The following is a 20,858-nucleotide window of genomic DNA, read 5'->3' as shown; positions in this document are numbered from 1 at the left end:
AAGTAAATATGACATTGTAATATGTTTTTGTTATAATATTTGTTAGTTATTTTTTATATTTAACGTAGATTTGTGTTAATCGAAAATAATCAGTTTATATTAGAAAAAATATATTTCGTATAATTAATATGAAATGATATATTAGTTATTTTGTATTGTATAATTGATGATTAATTGTTATTATTTGACAACATTTAACTATTAATTATTCCAATATATTATTAATATAATTCATATTTCACAAAGCTTAAATAAGTTTTGTGAAGTAAACTTATTTCACAGTGGTCAAATCATTATATTTTCAGAATCAATAAGATGGATTTGATTTTGACGGCAAGTAATACTTATTAGGTGTTTTTTCAATATTCTGTAGTTTGATTTGGTGGAGGCCCTTTAGATTTAGTAAATCAGTTTTCTAATACTATACTGAGTATGTCTATTAACTTGGTTTAGTATGTTTATTAATTTGGTTCAATGATAGTTTAATATTTTGTGTTAATTTGTTTATTGTAGGTAGGTTATTCCATTATAAAGTATTGTGAAATTAATTGAAATTAATTATAAATAGTTATTCTCATGATAACGTATGGTCAAATCAATTATAAATCTTTCTATTCAAATTTGACATTATTTATTATGAAGTGTCACTATGATTAACTATAATAAACTTATTTTACTTTGAATGCTCAAATTATATTTCTGTGATATTATGATTAATTTAGTAGTTATAAAAATAATAATTTACCTAGCATAAGATTAACTATTATAGAAAATTCCATTAATAAAAGAAATGTATTATACAATTATTAAAACGATTATTAGGTATAATTATAAAATGTATACTATTTTTTAGGTTTAATTAATCGTAAGGTACCCAGTTTGATACTAGCGTGTCAAATTGGTACCCGTTTTTAAAAAAATGTCAATTGCATCCCAACTTTTTAAAATTGTTTCAATTAGGTACCTTTCAGACAGAGTTGACTAACGCCGTTAGTCAACGTGCCACGTGTCAATCTGTGGTTTTTTTGATTTTTTTTTTTAAATTTTAATTTTTTTTTAATTTTAAATTTTTTTAAAAAAAAAATTAAAAATGCCACGTGTCAAGTCCCTGTGTGTGACACGTGGCATATCAGATGTTATTGTGATGATTTCGATTTAGTCCCCATTTATGTTTTTTCGTTTCAATTTAGTACCTACTTATGTGTATTTGATTCAATTTTGACATAATAATTTTTAATAATTAAAAAAATTAAGTATTTGATATTTATATTAAAATTTAGTAGTAAAAGTCATTTTATTAAGTCATTTTTAATAAAAAAAAAATAGCATAACATTCATACAAATAATAACTTTGGTCTGAAATTGAGAGAAACATTATAAATATTAGTACTTAATTTTGTAAAAATATTTATACTTAATTATTTTTAATCTTATAAAAAATGGATTACAAAAATATTTTAATTATTAAAAAAAAATTGGGACAAAATTGAATCAGATACACATACTTAGGTACTAAACTGAAACAAAAAGACATATGTGGGGACTAAATCGAAATCAACACAATGACATCTAATAGTGACACTGACACGTGGCATTACAATACCAGGTGACACTGACAATGCCACGTGTCACACATAGGGACTTGACACGTGACATTTTTATTTTTTATTTTTTTTTTAAAAATTTTAAAAAAAATTAAAATTTAAAAAAAATTAAAATTTAAAAAAAATTAAAATTTAAAAAAAAAAATTTTAAAAAAAAATCAAAAAAACCACAGATTGACACGTGGCACATTGACTAACGGCGTTAGTCAACTCTGTCTGAAAGGTACCTAATTGAAATAATTTTCAAAAATTGGGATGCAATTGACATTTTTTTAAAAGCGGGTACCAATTTGACATGCTAGTACCAAACTGGGTACCTTACGATTAATTAAACCTATTTTTTATTATAGAAATATCAATTAATTAAAGATTTGAAAAAAGAAACATTTTTAATAATTATTTAAATTAAATAGTCATTTACTTTGTATAATATAATATTACTTATTATAGAAGGGTCCATTAATAAGATAAATGTACTCTACATTTAATAGCACAATTATTATAAATAATAATAAAATTAAGAGTTATATACTATATTAAAATACATTGTATATTTTTTGTTATTGTTATAGTTAATTGTATATATCTTGTGCAATATGACCCGTAAACAATATATGATAAGTTGTTTTTATGTTTTTTGAAATCCTATTGTGATTCTATTGTAAACAATAATAATGGACCTTTTGTTTTAATTTGTTGTATTATTTTTATTGTATTTATTTGTAGTTATATAAGATAGTGGTTTTAGTTTTTTTTCAATAATTGAATCTATTTCTTTTAATTTGCAATAAGAAAATTGATATAACAATAATAACAACAATAATAATAACAATAACTTGTATAATATGAAAGATTTTAAAGAAATGAAAGATTTTGAATATAAATATTTATTATGTTTAACATAATTACAACAGAAATAAAATAAGAATTTAATGGTACATTTATTTAGCATATGATGAATTAAAATTCAATGCTAACCATGTAAGTATACAATCAACCAAGTCTAAACATCAAAGATAGCATTATCTCATACACCTTTGTTACTCAAACCAAAATCTAAAATGTCTTCAACTGCCTTTAACCGTTTAGGTACCAAAATTCAATCAATCGAAAGTAAATTCAACTCCTAGAACTATTGGTTGCAACAACCAATGAACACAAACACTTGAGTGACTATAAACACTAAATAAGCATTACAAACCATAAATCATATAATGTCATTGTTAGGAAAAAAGTAACACGATAGCCAAAAAAAAATTTAAAAATTGAACTACATGGATTGAGATTTAGTGTGGGAAACAATGATAATTGTTGTAGTGATCAAAATCATGTTGGCCACAATCAACAATATCAGCCTCACCCACAATTATTTCATCAAGATTTAATCTGCAGACATCAACAAATGATATCAGTCCAAGAAGCTGCAAAACATGAAAAATCCTGAAAAATACACAATAAAATTTCATCACCTAAACACATGCCAAAAATATTCAAAAACCATCTCCCAAAGAGGTTTTACACTTCTCGTGCCATCAAACACAATAAAGCCATCAAACAGAAAGAAGAAAAGAAGAACAACCAAGAAGCAACTAAAAAGTTAATAAATTAAATAAATAGAAAGAAAAGTACATTCATCAAATGAAACAATAAATCGTAACATGTACCTTTTATGTGCTATTTTGTTAGGAATCCAAGTGTGATTTTAAGTCCCACATTGGCCAGAAATGAGAAAGTAGAGCACTATATAAGAATAAAGACCCATAAACCCATTGCCTTAAGGTTTTGGGTTGAGAGTGGTGTCAATATCTTATGTGGTTAGGCTCAAGTCTCATTGGTGTTTGTTCTCCCTAGTGAAACCCCCTCCTTGTAAAACATAACAAGTGGTATCAGAGCCGATGGTTAAAATCGGTTCAGGTGCATGTCCCTGTATCGAAAGTCTTCCAGGCAAAGAGTTCCAGGTAAGCGTGTCCCGTTAAGATGAACGGCGGTACGAGAAGGGGTACTCGTGGTTGGGAACGGCGGTACGACCTTTACCACAACGATGCTGTCCATAGATCAAATGATTTCGTGGATTGGATTTTACTTGACTGTCTACGGTTCCATTGCGTGTGCTTGGGGTAGAAGTTTTGTATAAATGTATCGCCATGCTATTAAGTATTTTGATTTAAGTTCTTTTCTTTCTAAGAGGTGGAATAGAATAACCCGGTTGAAGCGTAATGATCATACGTCTGTAATGCATTGTATGTCCCATAATAGGTCGTACTCTTCTACCCTTTACCGGGAGTCGATGACTATTCATAGCTATTACTTTGACATCAAGGACAGAATTGGGAGACATGAAGCATAGAGAACAACACCATCAAGAAAAACATGTACAAAAATCAAGACAGAAACATAGACATCTTCATTTCAGTCATACTTTTTCTTCAATCCACAACCATACACATTACAAAAGGTTTAAGTTTTTCTTCAAAACAATGAAAAAACAAAAGGTTTAAGCTTTTCTTCAAAACAATGAAAAAAGAAGAAGTAGAAAACAAAAGTAGAAGAAGACCATGAAGGAGGAGAAAGAAAACTCAAGCTACTGACTTTAACCAACTATTAAAACGTACTAATCCAGAGGACACCATCTTCATCACAAAAAACCTCAAAAAAATTAAACCTTTCATGAAAAAAGAAGAAGGAACACATAAGAATTAAAAGAAAAATAAATAACATCGTAAAAAACAACAGAGAAATCTGAACATAGCTTTCAATAAATACTAACCCACTGCTACAACATATTTAACAGAAAAAAAAATTACAAAAATATAACCTTTTATAAAGAAAAAGGACCACAAAAGAAGTAAAAAAAATAACACAATAAAGAACAACAAACAAATCTCAACAACAAACCACAAATAGACAAAAAAAAAAGAAAAGAAAAGAAGACTAACATCATCATCCTCACTCATTCTTTTTGTTCAAAAATACTTTCTAAAAATGAAAACTTGAACATTTTCTTCAACCCACAGTTATAAATGTATCAAGTATAAAAAAATAATTACAATAACACCATAAACAACAACCAAACATGTTCAAGATTTTGTTAAAAAATACCTTCTAAAAATAAAAACATCAGCGTTTTCTTCAAAACGAAACACATTGCAAAAATTAAATCTTTCACGAAGTAAAAAAAAAATAACAGAACAACAACAACAACAAATAGAACAAAAAAAAACTTAAGTTGGTATGAGGAAGAAGAAAGAAGAAGGATTGAAGAAGAAGAAGAAGGAATACGGAAGAAGAAACAAAGAAATTACCTCGACAAAGTTGATTGTCTTGGAGAAGAAGATCCTACCGATTGCCTTGCAAAAATTAAATCTTTCACAAAGTAAAAAGAAAATAACAGAGTAAGAAGAAGAAAGAAAAAAGATCCTTGAAGAAAAAAGAATAAACTAAGAAATAGAAGAAAAAATTACCTACACCAACCAAAACTTCTGTCAACCTTCAACAAAAATAAATAATAAAAAAAAAAACTTAGTTGGTATGAGGAAGAAGGAAGAAGAAGGATTGAAGAAGAAGAAGAAGGAAAACGAAAGAAGAAAAAAAAATTACCTCGACGAAGTTGATTGCTTGGGAGAAGAAAACCCTACCGTCAACATACCGAATATTAAAAAAAAAACGAAAACCTATGAAGAAGAAGAAAGAAGAAGGATTGAAGAAGAAGAAAAAAAGCTAACCTCGAGAAAGCTGATTGTCTTGGAGAAGAAGGATGATGCTATCTGACAACGTCAATCAATATTTAAAAAATTTAAAAAAGACGTTCGAACCGCAAAAACACAACAATATCAAAAAGACAAAAATATCCTCAATTTTAACCATGTGTCAATAAATTAAAATATCTATTTCAATAATTTACCTACACTAAGAATTTCTTAGATATACAGTATATAGCTGCAGGAAATTATAATAAATATAGAAAAATGTATATGCCGATCCTATACTTCTACGCTTCTACGACTGAGTATAAAGAGTGGATATTTAGATGAGATATTATAAATAGAAAATATAATTTGTAAAAGAATTTAAATTTTGAAAGCTTAATTTGTTTTACGGTGTGATACAATAACTACTTAAGAAAGAACTACCCGTCTCCTTTACAAAGATCGAACCCTACCCTAGCCGCGTTTCCTCCTTAACTGGTACGTTTCTCTCTCTCACGCACTCTTTTCATGCTATTGTATTTTATTTTTATCATTTTTTCCTTGTTTCTCAACTCAAAATTTTCCCTACAAAGGTCGAGAGGATTTGGATTGAAGGCCGAATCGTTCAATTGTGTTGTGAGTTTTATTTTTGAGATGTGTTCATTATATCGGAACTCTGTTATTTTCTGAATTCATTGTTATTTAATCACCTCTCTCTTTTTTGTTCAGTGTTTGCCTCTGCATGTACTTAAAACTTGTTACGAGTTCGAGGGTTTTAGTTTAAAAGTAGCGTGTCTATGATAGTAGAGTTGTATGATTTCCCTAAGTTAATTTGAAGTCAGTTGGGGATTTAGCCACTAGGGTTGTAACAAATATTGGTACTGGCATGAGCTCGTCAATGCCCTTTTCGAAAACCTATTCCATTCACATTGTTCTATTGGACTAAATTTCTCATATAGACTACACTGTGGAAGATTTAAAATAACCCTTTGTTCAGATAATTCCACTTTTAATCTTCTTGAGATGCCATTTTTGGTTGTGAGTCGTAGGGAGGAGAGGATAGAGGATTTGGCTGGTTGGAGATTTGTATTTATACTTGAGAGTGGTCATTATGCTAGATTTAAACAACAAGGAAGATTAAATTGATTATAAACATGGGAAAATTTTTGACTTTGTGGGCAGTGTTTTGTGCTCAAGTGAGAAGCATGGGGTATACTCACTTGAAAAGAAAATTTGTTAGATGAAGTGGTGAATGACTCTAGCTGAACATCATGACCATGATTTTTTTTGCTTCTCAATCAATTTGTTCTTAGATATATGTTGGGAGGGATCCAAGAAATTCTACATGTTTTGTTTTTCAGTGTTCTTTTATTTGGTTTACTCTGCAAACTTTTTATCCTAAATTGCAGACATAAGTTTCTCTCAGCATCTGGTTGATCCAGTTCACATACTTTTAATTCTCAAATTAGTCAAATCGTAGTGTACAAGGATCGCCCGTGTGCTTCTTAATATGACTTGTGTGAAATATAATATGACTATTCTAGGTGAAGATGATACATAAATTTGATTAGGAATAAATAGTGGACATTTTGTTTGGTGGTAAATGGTTGCAACTAGAAATAAAATCTACACGGTGATGCCCTTCATCTTATGGAAATTACCTAAAGCCTTCAACACTAATCCAATTCTAATAGTATATTATCTTATTTCAGACTACAATGGCTGCCAATACCTCACCTTCTGCCTTTGAAAAAGAACAGGTAGGTATTCCTTTTTATTTCTCCAAATTTGGAAAAATTAATCTGGTGATTGACGTTGTTATCTGATAATTTCAAACTAATTTCAACTTCAACTTTGGGGTCTTTTTGGTGTTATTTGATTATTTAGTATTTCTTGTTTTTGGATGTGTTTCAATCATTATGTGATAATGGAACAGATATTTGGAATGGCTGAAAAGGAGATGGAATATAGGGTCGAGTTATTCAACAAGTAGGTTTCCCTGTTCTTGCTTGCCTTGATAGTTTTGCTGGTGTTAGCAAGTACAATGTAGAACATAGTTGCTTTTTGTTTAAGATTCGATGGTGGCATAATAATTCATTTGGTTAATGCTTTGTTATTTTTACTATTCAGGATGACCCAGACCTGTTTCAAAAAGTGTGTTGACGAAAGGTGGGGGAAACTCTTCTCTAATTTTATTAACTGCTTGAGAAACTGTCATGTTTGATGCTCTTTAAATGCGATCCAGTCCAGTCCAGTCAATTTAGAAATTAGTTTCTTATTTCTCAATTGTCCGCTACTGCATTATTTTGATGATGGCTCAATGTGAATGTTATCATAATATCTGTTTAACACCTTTTTTTCTCAGGTACAAGGAGTCTGAGCTAAATATGGGTGAAAATAGTTGCATTGACCGCTGTGTTTCAAAATACTGGCAAGTAAGATTTTGCTTAACTTCACTTTCAGATCTATCACTGACTTTTTGAGTTGTCTATAAGCTAGTTTTCTCAGATGGATGTTTTATGATGAAATTTTAGTGGGGTTTCAGTACTTGGTTAAATGCTTGCTCTCTTTGAAAATTCTTGTATAGATTTTGAGGATAGTCTTGATAATTTCATGCAAGGCAAGGAAAATAAAGTGAATGTGGTTGACGGAATTTCTGACTTCAAAATGGTTTTTTGCTTAAGATGTAATGGGAAACTGCAAATAGTATTTGTCTGTTGTCTAAGCAGATTTATTTTGGGCAGGTGAATAATCTGATTGGTCAGTTGCTTGGTTCTGGGAGGCCTCCGATGTAATCCAAGTCTATCGTGTTTTCTTTTTGCGGTTAGCAACCTGCGAGTGAGTGAGCTACATTTACGACATTAATTGGGAAACATAGATGTAATACTTTTGCAAGGTTTTTATCTTTGTCCATGACTATTTTTAGGTCAATCTGTTCTGTTAAGAAAAGGATTGATTTTTGCTTTTGAGTTAGCCATTGGTGAGCAATAAAAATAATTTTAGTTAATTTAGTTCATTCTTTGTTTCTAATTTACGTCTTCATGGTTCGACCCTTAATTTACCAGTGTTTTTCTGTTACATTTATTTGAAGTCATCATCATACAACAGCATTGCTCTTTCTCCCCATGCAAGATTTTGCAGTTTTTCGTTTTCGTTTCTAAACAATGTACTTGCATACGATTTTTTCGAATAAAAACACAATTCAAATATAATTAACAACTTATATAATTTACTTGAAAGTGTATTTATAAATTAAATTAAATTGTAAAATTGGAATGACAAGTTACTTGCCATAAAAATCCAGATTAAAACCTTAAATTTAAATTTTATAATTATGAAGCTGCCCTTCTCTCCTCTTTTGTCCACATTTAGCTTGGCACCTTACGTTGATATAGCACGCAGTATTGTATTATAAAATTGTCATTATCGATGTTACGTTAGATATGTCAAATGTCAAGAAATAAGAAAGAAAAAAAGGTTAAAAAAACTGGGAGAGAAGAGAGGGGGAAATAAGAATAAATACAAGTTCAGGTGTTTTGAATTAAATGGGAAAATTATCATAAAAAGGTGAAGTTATACGTGGAAGAAAATTAGTCTCTTAAAATAACGAAGAAAATTAAAGAAGACGACCCACACTATACAATAGCATCTTTTATATGCGATTTGGAGTGACAGCTAAGAGAGACAGAGAGTGTTGTGGGGACACAAAAGTATCCGTTAAAAAATTGAACGTTAAGCCTTTCATCACAGAACAGAACACAGAATCAGAATCCGATACCAGACCTACCTGGTATGAATAAATGCTCCCTCTTATTCCTTCCCCACTCAACTCAACCACACTTCATTCTTGACTCAGTTTCTCTCTCTCACTCTGAATTCAGAAAAGAAAAACAAGTAATTAAGAAGAAGAAGAAGAAGATCGAAGATCGAAGATGGGTATGGTGGTGGTAATCTCTCTCCCTTTCATATTCTTCTGCTTGCTTCTTGGGTTTGGATGTTATTTCTTTGGAAGAGCAAGAGGAAGGAGAGAGATGCAAACTAACCCACAAGTTTATGGAATGCCAGCTCCACCTCCAGGTGCTTCTCCTGCCAAGCCACAAAACATTCATAATGTTTGATTTCAATCTTCTCTCTTCTCTTCCACGAATATACCTCATATATATCTTTTTTCTTTTTCTCTCTATCTCTTCCTGTTGTTGTTTCCACCTTCAAACTCCAATCAACTTTCTTTTATTTCATTATCTGAATTCAATTTCCTAGTTCAGTTAGTTTCGCACCTGTTGCCAATTCTTTTATAGCAGATCAATTCCGTGTTCACACTGCAATCTATTTAACACCTGATAAGAAAATAAAGCAAAAGAAAATAATTATAAATATGATTCGTGATTCATATTATGTAATTAGACGAAAAAATTAAAAATATTTAAATTTCGTAAATATATATGATCAAGAATTGGACACATAATTCATCTATGTAAAAAACACTAGCCATCTAATTTTTATGGATCGAGCTCTCATGCTTAACCTGAATCGTGGTATTTTTTTCCATATAATATACTGACAGAAATACAAATACCGTTGTGTCTGTCTGTCATTTTTTTTTTTCAATTTTTGGGTAAAATGTTGGTTTTATTTTATTTTTTGGTAAGATGTTAAACTTGGATTATGATAGTTTTCTTATTATAAATCAAATGCATGCTAAATTTAATTTATAAATTTAGGTGTTATTCAATGGATGATTGTTTATTCGCATTTTTAAACCCTACTTCAGTAATGTAAACAAATTATCGCTTTCATCTTAAAAGAACTACTTATTTAAAAAAAAAATCTTGTTAATTAGTGTTATAACGATATTAAATAAATAACATTAAGCATACTCTATTAAGTGTTTTTAATTAATTTAAAATAGTTAAAAATACAAATGCATTTTTTGTTTATTTATTGTTAACTGTGTGAAACTAACTTTGCAAACGTAATCTCCTTATAATTGCCAACACAAAAATTCTTTAACTAGAATGACGAACAATAAATGTGAATTAGTATTATATCAACGAATATCTTTAGAATTAATTTTAAACGAATAAGAAAAAAAAAAGTTTATTGTGGTCTTATGTTCGTCGGTTTAATTTAATAATGTAAACTGTTTTTAATATATTTTCATCATTTCTTAAAAAAGTAAAACGAAATGTAAAGGATGAGGTGTAAAAAATCGTAGGGAAGAAATATCTGTTTTTTATTATTATTAATACTGGTATAAGTAGTTTAAAAATAGGTGTACGGATGGATATGTGCTTCTACTTTTCCTTTATAATAATAAAAAAATGTGTTTCAAAAATTAATAATGATTAAAATTAAAACGTAGTTATTAAATTTATATTGAAATGAAAAAAAATTATAAATAAAGATATATATTTTTAATTTCTTTAATATTGTAACAAATATATAATAAAATAGTTATAACAGTAGCTATGCGCTGACTACTTTCTTGACAAATTTAATAAATGTTGTTATATTATAATTATGAAAGAGAAATATTTTGATGGTTGAGCGCGATTGGCTGGACTTGTGGAAATTGGGCCTCACAAATTTGATTTAAATTGGGCCGGTGTCTCTGTTTTTCTCTGTTCCTTTCTCTTTCTCTGTTTCTCTCATTCTTTCTTCTTTCTCCTTGGAAACACAAAATCAAGGAAAAAGGAAAAGAAGAAAGTGGAAACAAAAACATTACATCAAAAGTATATACATAGATTCAGTTCCAGTGAAATCACATCCTCCCAGCGACCATGGCGGTAACTATACATTTCAATTTCAATTTCATTTTGATTTTGGATTTGATTATGAACATGGATTGCAATGCATGATTTTGTTCAGGAAAATGGTAGACCATTGCCAAAGTTTGGGGAATGGGATGTGAACGATCCATCATCAGCAAATGATTTCTCTGTAATCTTCAACAAAGCCAGGAATGAGAAGAAGTATGGTCCTAAGGTCAGCTTACCACCTAAGCGTTGCCATTCAAACTACAATCCTCGTGACGCTCTTCGCAAATCCCATTATGTAAGTTTTTCTCTGTTTTTTTTAATGATTCAAGTTGGTATGCAAGCTGTTTGAATAAATTTCTTCCAAAAATCACTCATTAACGAAGATTGTGTATGTTTATGATTATGTCGATGATGATAGATTCATGTAATGCTGACACCATGTCATAAATCTATTCACTTTTTTTAAAATTTTGGACACAGCTTTTTAATTTTTGGTTATTTTCTTCTCAATGCAACAAAAGACAATCTAAAAACACTAGATTAGATATGTAGTTGTTGCATTTGATCTTTGGTGTCTCTGTGACATGCGAATGAAATCATGATTTCGAGAAAAAATTGCATTTTATCACGTTTTATTTTGCAGAAAAAATGGTTCTGCTGTATGACCACACCTGCAGAGCCATGAAGAGGCTTTTGAATTCATGACAGTTTAGAAATGACATAGGACTCTGGAGCTTCAGTAAAGCTATGGTGGGTCCTGCTGGAATCATCTTTGGTCATATATATGCGTACGTAGTGTACATTGTGGCTTGATTAGGAAACAACTATCGCATTGATACATGCGATTTCTGGGGTGTGTGTTCAAAACTTGTTGGTTTCACACCTCATTTACTTTACATTTTTTTTATCCATTCAAGTTTCCCTCTATTGTTTATGTAAAGAGGAACTTGAGATATTTTTATGTAACTGTATTCTTCTTATTTGTGGACGTGGATGGCATTGTTTGCCATCTCTCTGTCGTCCCATGAAGCAAATAATAATAATACAATATTATACAAAGAAAGCAATCCAAAGACTCTATCTATTTGTATTTTGAGTTTCATGACTAAAAAGAAGTCAAGGAAAAAATGGACCATCCTTTTCTGAAATTTGAAAATCGATTTTACCCTGATGCAGATCATTGTTAACCAATTTTCCTAAGTTTGATTGAAAAATACGTACTGGGAGTGTAAAGATTAAAAAAGATATACCTATCCTCAGTTAAAATTAAATTTACACAGCAATTTGACTCAAAATGATGAATAATGTACCTTGCTTGGCACATACTCTGACAATTTAGAAAGTGTAAATTATCCTTTCATCAACAATCGAGAAAATTTCCTGCCATGTTATCGAAACTTGGTATGTCAATGGTAAATCCTAATTGTTCTCCTGGTTATATTAAGCGATAAAAAGTTCTTAAATGCTGATATGAGTGAGAGTTGAGTTAAATATGCTGCAATTGCCATAAAGTACATAACAATTTCTCTAACGCCATAGCAGCTTAAGCAGGGTAAATAAAGTGAAGAAGTATGGGAAATGAAATGAACTATAATTAACATTAAATAACACATCTTTCCACAGGTATTATAAGTAGAGGTGAACAACTAGTTATATAAATATCCAAGTGGTGAAAACAGAAGAAAAAAAAGTTTGAAATATCATTGTTGTCTGTAATGTTACAGGTTCTGAAAACATTTGGAAGCTCTAAACTCTTGAGGTACCCAATTTTCGTTCAAACAATCGCTGTAGAAGGTAGACTTGAATCGCACTAGCCCCAATCAGTGCTGCTGATTCAAAAATTGCCTTGTGTACTGCTCTTCGGCTCATTGCATCGTTCACTGCATACATATTCCAAACATAAGTCAACGTTAATAACAGAAGAAAACAAGACTAACTAAGATGCTTAGTTTGTTGGTTTTGTTTTTAAGGTTTTTTTTATCCTTAACAGAATCATATGTTTAACTGATGAACATGAAACATTGTATTCAATCGTAAGATAAACGTAAAAAGTAAACCTTAAATAATTACCTATTGCTTGGCGATCAGTCTGAGCCTCTAACCAATGCTGTTCAAACTGAATGTTGTATAGAGCCTCCTCCAACTTTCCTATTTGCTCGAGCAATGGGGTAAAATGCTCTGCATAAAAGTCACAAAAGTTTCAACAAAGATTCTCTCGTTTACACTGAGAAAAATATAGAAAGTGGACTTCATAGAAGAGACATTACCATCTTTTGCATGCTGCTCAAAGTAAGAGAAGTGACCGACATGTACATCAAAATCGATAGTTTCATGATAAGGAGACTTGTTGGTGAAGCAGAACTTATGGACCCCTGATTTGTGAGCCACGAAGTCAAACTTGTCACTTGTCTTGTCCCGAAAATCTTGAATTTGCTCACCAGAGGGACCCTTTACCTGAAATTCTTACATTGTGGTGCAATGAGATTCCAACACATGATCGTGTAGTAGGGTACCAAGGAAAAGGAAAATGAACATATTTTAAAAGAAAAGCTATTCCTATCAATTGTGTATGCAGAATCTGGATTAGTACAGCTGCTACAGATATAAATATTCAAAGATTGTAGAACATACAATTGCAAATGTAAAAGGTGATACATATAAATAGCTACATACAATTCACAACATCTCTATGATTACAAGTACTCGTTGTTACTAAGATAAAAAAATTAACTCTTTTGCACCGTATACTATATCCTAACCGTGGATAACTTTTTGCCATAACACCCTCCAAATACTTCAGCATGGGCAGTGAATAAAAGTTCCCAGAATGGGGTTTATGTTTAATAACAGATCATAAGATCTTGAAACAAAAAAAAGTATCGTGGTTGTGCTGAAGAAAAACACAGAAATGTTCTTCTGCCACCTTAGGTAGAAAAGAGAGAGGTACAAAATAAACTTAGATTCACAACACAAATGAATAAAACCATCAATTTCGTCTCTCAAGTATTACTCCCTCTATTAAGAGCGTATTCAAGTAAAAAATAAAACTATAATGCATAAGTAATCCCTCTATTAAACATATTTAACCTCTAATTTGATGTATTTTTGTGAATTTGAAGGACTTCTTATTCTTTGGGAAAACTAAGACTTAGGAAATTACGTAGATGGAATTTATTTTTTGCATTAGGGACATTCAGGAGAGAAGGTAATATTTCAAGGATGAAATTGATGGTTGTTCCAACATAAAACCCTAAACCAACAGCCAACAGCAGGTACGCGTAAGAGAAAACAATGGTTGTTGGTTTTGACGTTGTATTCAAGTGCCTATGGTTCTATTCCCTTGCCTCATCGGAATTTTGAAACAAATTCCCCTAAATTATAAACAGCAAATAGCGTATAAACAAACGCCGAGTAATTGCGATTCTCATTCAGAGTTATACGAAACACAAAATTAAGGCAAAACAAAAATATTATCGGTTTCACAAAAGAAGATCGAGCGAGAGACAAAAAAAAATAACATACCACGAGATCGACACCTTCTTCGCCGTAATGCCAGGGAGAATCAGCCTTAATAACAACGAAAGAAACATGAACGGTATCACCCTCGTACTTGACATCATGGGAGAAACACTCGTCCCTGTCTATCACAAATCGAATACCTTCTGACCTCTGCAAATTCCACAATGCCCCAATTAACACGAACACCAAAGCATGCCTCAACGATGATAATCTCATCTGCCAAACGATAGGTTAGTTTAGATATTCATCTCAAAATCACGGATCCACCAAATCAAAACATCATAACACAGACAAAAATACCTTTGTGAGCGTCTCTTCTCGGAAATTTGACGAAAAATATGAAACACGACACACAGCGGCTGATTTTTAATCTCAACGTGCTTTCTGAAACTGCAAACGGCGTCGTTGTACAACCTTTCTCTTTTCTCCACGTTTCAGTCTGTGATTGGAGAGTTTTGGTCACTCGTCCAATTAAATATCGACACGTAAGATGGGTTTCAAACTAGTAACTCCCCTCGGCCTCGTGTGCAAACAAAACCATCCTAAGATGAGTTCGGAAGCTCTCTGTATGCTTTGTGGTAGATCACCAATTTGGTTCAGATCAGATATAAATATAATAATAATTATTATTATATCAATAATAAACAATTAATTTTATCAGTGTAAATGAAGAAATTTTTTATTTTTGTATAATATCTTTATCATATATTGATATTCACAATTCATTTTTTTTCCGTAAAGTAAAGGAATCATAACATGTAATCTTACAAAAATCATAGCTTGTTAACATTATGGACCTGGTTAAGGCACTAGTCAAAATAAAATATTATGTGTAAAATTAAATTTTGTAATTATTTAAAAAATATTTTAATGTAATAAATAATATTTTCATTCAATTATTTGTTTTTAAAATTATATGTTTTTATTATATAATGAGTTTTTGATTTTGTATAATTATAATATGGTGAAATTAAGTAACTAAGGTGATAGTGCGAACGATAACTTAAACAAGTACACTAATAACAATCATGGATCAGAAATATTCCAATTGATATTTATGTAGATTTATTTATAACTACATTTTTCGTTCAATCAATTATTAGCTATTCAAATCATTCTATTTTGTATAGAAATTTATAGTCTAATTGCATGTTTAGGAATGATAGACTTTTAAAAGATTTAGTTGTTTTCCATACAAAAAAAATTGTTTGTATTTTCTGTTTTGATTTTGAATAAAATTTTAAATTTGTAAAAAGATTTTCATAAAAAAAACGTTAATTTTATAAATCTGAAAATTTATGGGCTCTGATTTATTTTTTTCAATTTCATATATACTGTTTTCCTGGTAAAAGTTTATTATTTCCCTCCTAATGAAATTAACTGTTTCTAAATCACTTATACCAAAGTTATGTTGAAATAATTCGATTTTGATAATGATCACAATACATATATTATAGATTTGAATTTATAATATTGAACTTGTTTTAAATCTTATTTTATCTAAATCAAATAAGATTATTAAAAGAAAAAAAATTGAATTTTTAATTCTTTGTTCAAGAACTATAAATATATTTATCCTATTTTTATATATTTAGATTTTTATCTTATAGTTAATTCACTTATTATTAACATGAACTAAAATAAATATAAGACCTAATAAAATTATATTATTTTATTCATTTTGATCCCTTAATTAGTATATTTTTCGTAATATTATTTTTTTAGCATAGAAAATTAAAAGAAAAATACAAAAGACTAAAATTAAATTGACTAATTTTATACACTAAAATCAATTATTTCAAATTCTACAAATAGAAAGATATCTTTTTACGAAAACCAAAATCAAAACTTAATTATATATTTAAGTTTTTAGAAAGAATTTGTAACAAACATAAATGTAACATTCAAATCCAGGATAATTAACATTTTATAATTGATAATGTATGATTATAACATCTTTATTGATTTGTCATCATATAAACAAAGGAAACATATGAAACCTTTGTAGCCCACAAATTATTGAAAACATAAATACTAAGCCTTTTTAAGGAACTCCATAACGTAAGTATTGAAAACGCAACATGCTATTCTGAAACCATGGAATCCAGCTCCTTTAGCCAAAGCCTCGTACTCTTTCTCTGTTCTCTCTTTCCCATTTGGACTGTGACACAACATCACAATATCCATTTGAAACTCACACTTTGAAGCTAACTTAGAATCTGGTGTTTCTGGAATAAGCCCTTCAACCAAAATCACCTTTCCAGTGTCAGGAACAGAATCATAACACTTCTTCAACAGTTTCAAGCATTGCTCGTCACTCCAGTCATGACATACCCACTACATAAAAAAGAAAAATTGAATTTTCATTAAATGTGTTCATAAACAAATGGACAAAGATGTTACGTACAAGAAAAAGATTCAAATTTTAATAACACACCTTCATGAAAATGGCGTCAGCTTTTGGAACACTCACGAACATGTCTCCACCTACATGTTCCACACCTGTGTAAGGTGGAGCTTCTTTAATGACGTGGGGTAAGTCAAAATTAACACACTTCATGGATGAATACTTGGAAGCAATCATGCTGATGATAGCACCGGTTCCACCGCCAACATCGACCAAAGATCCAACACCCTCAAATCCTTCGTAGGTGTCGAGAATTTTCTTCATTGTGATGCTAGAGCAATCAGACAAACCCTTATTGAAAAGCCCGTTAAATCTTGGATTTGCGTCATGGAACTCAAACAGATTCATTCCATAAGCATTCTGAAATGGAAATCCACTCTCCTCAACTGATTCTGTCAACTTGTACCTGCAATAAACAACACTGTCCTTTAAACCCTCTATCTGAGAACTCACCAATTACATAAAAAAACATTCTTTGACCTCATATTTAACTCATGTTGTTTGTTTCCCTCAACACATGTTAATAAAATATACCACATTTCCTTGAGGACTTTGTCTTGTTCCATGAGAAAGTAAGCAGCCACAGACACGCCATCTTCATTGTTGACCAAGTATTTGGCTTTCGGGTGAAGACCATAGAACCTTTCAGCCTCATCACCGTCATGGAATTGAACTGTGAGGATGTTGTAGCTAACCAAAAGGCGAAACATGCGGTCCAACATAGCAGGTGCATAAGGGTTCTTTATATTTGGGATCTGAGACGCTATCTGAGAAGGAGAAAGGAAAGTTCCAGGACCAGCCTTTGCTATGGTTTCTAAGATGCCAAGTTCCAGAGCTGATTTCAGAACCATGGGAACAGCAGAAGCACCAGCTAGTTCCATGGCGAATAGATAAGCTTCTTCATCAGATACTACCTCTGCACTTCCCTCTTTCATGCTTTTCTCTGCCATACACTGTTTCAGCCATATACTCATTCAGTTTCAACTCTTTCAAAACATTAGATAGTTTCATGATGACTCAGAATCAGAAATCACACAGTAAAAAGGAACACTAATAAAATATTCAGTATTTGTGACTTAGACACAATGAAAGAATTGGAGAAGCTTAGTGAAATCAAACCTGAGAAAGGTTGAAGATGGAGTTGAAGGTGAAAGATCAAACACAGCTGGGTCCAGAGTGAGTTAATAGATGAAAGGTAGTGAGCACTACACAATTTATAATGCTTTTGGCTTTTATTGTTGGAATAAATTTCTGTCAAATACATTTTAGCAATTATTTATTTTAAAGTTTAAGATCAAAATATTTAAAAAATTTAAACATAAATAAATTTGGAATTTAGAATAAAAATTCAAAAACTAAAAATATATTAATCATAATTTCGATCATTTCATCGTCAAATAGGTACAATCATGATGTAATCTTATCATCTAATATCGATTGAACTAAGAAGAGACGTAGGGATTGCTATAGTATTAGTTAGGACCCTTACCCAACCATATAGTCATATGTTAAAATTCAACAATAATTAATGTTAGGACACGTGTTGAGATATATTGCGAGAATAAATATATCTCGTGTAATAAAAAATTTCAAAGTAAAATTTAATTTCCATTAAATAAGTAGTTCCTTGTATATATATATAGCAACATAAAAGTGGGACGGAAGAACAAGCAATGATTATATCTCAAAATTCAATGATTATCAAAATTCATATACAAATATTTTTGTTTGTTATGATAATATAGTATACCTATATATAAGCATTATTTTTGTTTTATTTACAAATCAAATTTACCACATGTTGATGCAAAGAGTTACATCAATATTATAAAGATAGATATGAATGCATTTAAATGGTTAAAGAAGTTTGAGAAATTATAATGGATTAATTGTTGAAGTTCATATCTTTGACATATAATGATGGATTATTATGAGGTAGGTATGCTCAAAATCGAAGTGATATATGATATTAAATAATATTGGTGACACATTCAATGCATATAATATACAAGTCGCAAGAGATAAGCCTCAGAAGCTACTGTTTTGACCTTTGTAAAGAAAATTAGTTTTTTTCATAATCTTGTTAAACAATTGATAATCCACTTCTAGAAGCAATATGATTATTACAGAAATAAACTTTTATATTTATAACAAATTTAAATAAGAAATCTAAAATAAATGTTTTTAAATTTATTAAATCTCAAAATATCATGATCATTCTCTAAAAAATTTCATAAATTGATATGATTAGCGTTGAAAAAAGGAAAATCAAAGTTACCAAAAAAACAACTATAAAAAAATTGAACAAAGTTTAGCTGTTGGGCATATAATAACGAGATATCTTTTTTCCCTTCCTATAACTAATCATTAGAAATTTAACATGTTCAATTGTTTTTAATCATACTGATTTCTTTAATCAATTTTTTTCTAACATTAATAAATAAACGGAAACAAAAAAATTGAAGATACGGGAACAAATGAGAGCAACTATGGGCTCAACTTTGGGTTTTTAAATATTGTTTGGGCCTTGGGAGCCACAGAGGCCATACACTTATTTTCAGAAATTATTCAAAAAAAATATGACTCCACTTAATCTAATTCAATTAAGACGACAGGTCGGAGATTATATTATATCTGACAAAAAATATTAAATTTAACAATGTAATGTTTAAATTTAGTCAAATTCAAGTTACGTGTTAAAATAATAAAATTAAGTCTAACTTAATTTTACAAATTTGTTTATAATATACAATTTGTATTTATTATATTTATATATTTTAAACATGACATTACATTAATAACTGATTCAAAAGTATATAGGTGATTCAATAAACTTAATTAACAATAAATGTCGTTAAGAAATATTTTAACCAGGATTTTGATATTATGTGAATAAATAAATTTTAAGTGTAATTCAACAATAAAAATTGACTTATCTTTTAGTTTATTTTATTGATATGAGATCTCGAAATATGCCAATAAGTTAAGTTAATATTCTTTAGTTATAGATAATAATTAAAAACATAAGTGACGTCTTGGTTTCTAAGAATCCATTTTCTTTTCTTCTTTTTTTTCTGCACAGGCTACTTATTTTAATTTTCTAAATTTTAGTGTCACGCCAATTTAAATATTAAAAAAATGGTAAAGATAAATGAATTGTAAACTTAAATTTACGAGTCAAATATTGATTTCATATAATTCTTTTATTTCCTTTTCATAACATTAAATATATTAAATTTTAAAAAATGGATAGTTACTCTTCATAAATTCGGTGAAGTTGTGAAATATACCTTTTTTTTTCTCCTCGTAGCTTTTTTGTGAGTTTTGATAGCGAGTTTTTTTATTAAATAAAATAATAATAATAATAATAATAATAATAATAATAATGACATAGCACGTGAAGGTGAACCGTCGTTATCTTTGTGGCAAAGGATGTAGGTTGGTATCATCACTCTCTACTTGTTTCCTTTTATTTGTTTTTTTCTTTTCCTTATTCCGTAAACTAATGTTTATTTTAACCCAAGAGTACGAGAAATACTACAAAACCATACTAATTAATACTAATGTTTTTCATAAGTATTTTTGGATAGAAAAGTAAAAAAAAAAAATATAAATTAAAATTAACTTATTTATATGTTAATTTGTAAATGTTATTTCAACTAATTTTTTCTATTCTTATTTTCTAACCTTTTAATAGATTAATTTTAATTTTGTATAAGTTTTTTATTTTCTGAAATTCATAAATTTTAATTGAGAATACCTATGAAAATAAAATGAATACTCATTAATCATCGTTACTCCTGAATGCACTCTTAAAATGTAAAAAAAATAAAATAAAATTGTGGATGAAAGAGATGGCCACGAACCGGTGAAGAACGGCTTA

At 29.7% G+C, this 20,858-nt stretch overlaps 4 protein-coding genes across 5 annotated transcripts; 2 read left to right on the top strand and 2 right to left on the bottom strand.

The window, feature by feature from the left end:
* Positions 1 to 5,633: 5,633 nt before the first annotated feature.
* On the top strand, positions 5,634 to 8,311 carry LOC114193421 (mitochondrial import inner membrane translocase subunit TIM10). 2 transcript variants are annotated; one of them, XM_028083212.1, is made up of 7 exons: positions 5,634 to 5,788; positions 5,884 to 5,926; positions 7,003 to 7,050; positions 7,227 to 7,279; positions 7,421 to 7,459; positions 7,656 to 7,725; positions 8,035 to 8,306. In XM_028083212.1, exons 3-7 carry the CDS (start codon positions 7,009 to 7,011, stop codon positions 8,083 to 8,085), a joined length of 255 nt encoding a protein of 84 aa, XP_027939013.1. In that variant the 5' UTR covers positions 5,634 to 5,788; positions 5,884 to 5,926; positions 7,003 to 7,008; the 3' UTR covers positions 8,086 to 8,306. The 2 variants fall into 2 exon arrangements, with proteins under 2 accessions (XP_027939013.1, XP_027939012.1); XM_028083211.1 differs by lacking the exon at positions 5,884 to 5,926 and having other exon boundaries at positions 5,659 to 5,788; positions 8,035 to 8,311.
* Positions 8,312 to 10,697: 2,386 nt separating this feature from the next.
* LOC114193815 (protein NOI4-like) lies at positions 10,698 to 12,108 on the top strand. The gene is made up of 3 exons (XM_028083758.1): positions 10,698 to 11,076; positions 11,159 to 11,344; positions 11,693 to 12,108. Exons 1-3 carry the CDS (start codon positions 11,071 to 11,073, stop codon positions 11,732 to 11,734), a joined length of 234 nt encoding a protein of 77 aa, XP_027939559.1. The 5' UTR covers positions 10,698 to 11,070; the 3' UTR covers positions 11,735 to 12,108.
* Positions 12,109 to 12,623: 515 nt separating this feature from the next.
* LOC114193414 (transmembrane emp24 domain-containing protein p24beta2-like) lies at positions 12,624 to 15,111 on the bottom strand. Its single transcript, XM_028083197.1, has 5 exons — positions 14,869 to 15,111; positions 14,572 to 14,784; positions 13,317 to 13,503; positions 13,120 to 13,227; positions 12,624 to 12,929 (listed from the first exon to the last, which is right to left on the bottom strand). The coding sequence occupies exons 2-5, from the start codon at positions 14,782 to 14,784 to the stop codon at positions 12,796 to 12,798; spliced, it is 642 nt and encodes a 213-aa protein (XP_027938998.1). The 5' UTR covers positions 14,869 to 15,111; the 3' UTR covers positions 12,624 to 12,795.
* Positions 15,112 to 16,471: 1,360 nt separating this feature from the next.
* On the bottom strand, positions 16,472 to 18,228 carry LOC114193513 (caffeic acid 3-O-methyltransferase 1-like). Its single transcript, XM_028083341.1, has 4 exons — positions 18,095 to 18,228; positions 17,510 to 17,928; positions 17,006 to 17,381; positions 16,472 to 16,905 (listed from the first exon to the last, which is right to left on the bottom strand). The coding sequence occupies exons 2-4, from the start codon at positions 17,923 to 17,925 to the stop codon at positions 16,603 to 16,605; spliced, it is 1,095 nt and encodes a 364-aa protein (XP_027939142.1). The 5' UTR covers positions 17,926 to 17,928; positions 18,095 to 18,228; the 3' UTR covers positions 16,472 to 16,602.
* Positions 18,229 to 20,858: the final 2,630 nt, after the last annotated feature.

The sequence above is a fragment of the Vigna unguiculata genome, chromosome 8, assembly GCF_004118075.2.
Source record: "Vigna unguiculata cultivar IT97K-499-35 chromosome 8, ASM411807v1, whole genome shotgun sequence".
Lineage (NCBI taxonomy): Eukaryota > Viridiplantae > Streptophyta > Magnoliopsida > Fabales > Fabaceae > Vigna > Vigna unguiculata.
The sequence above is the reverse complement of the archived record's forward strand: the minus strand, read 5'-3'. Positions and strand labels throughout refer to the sequence as shown.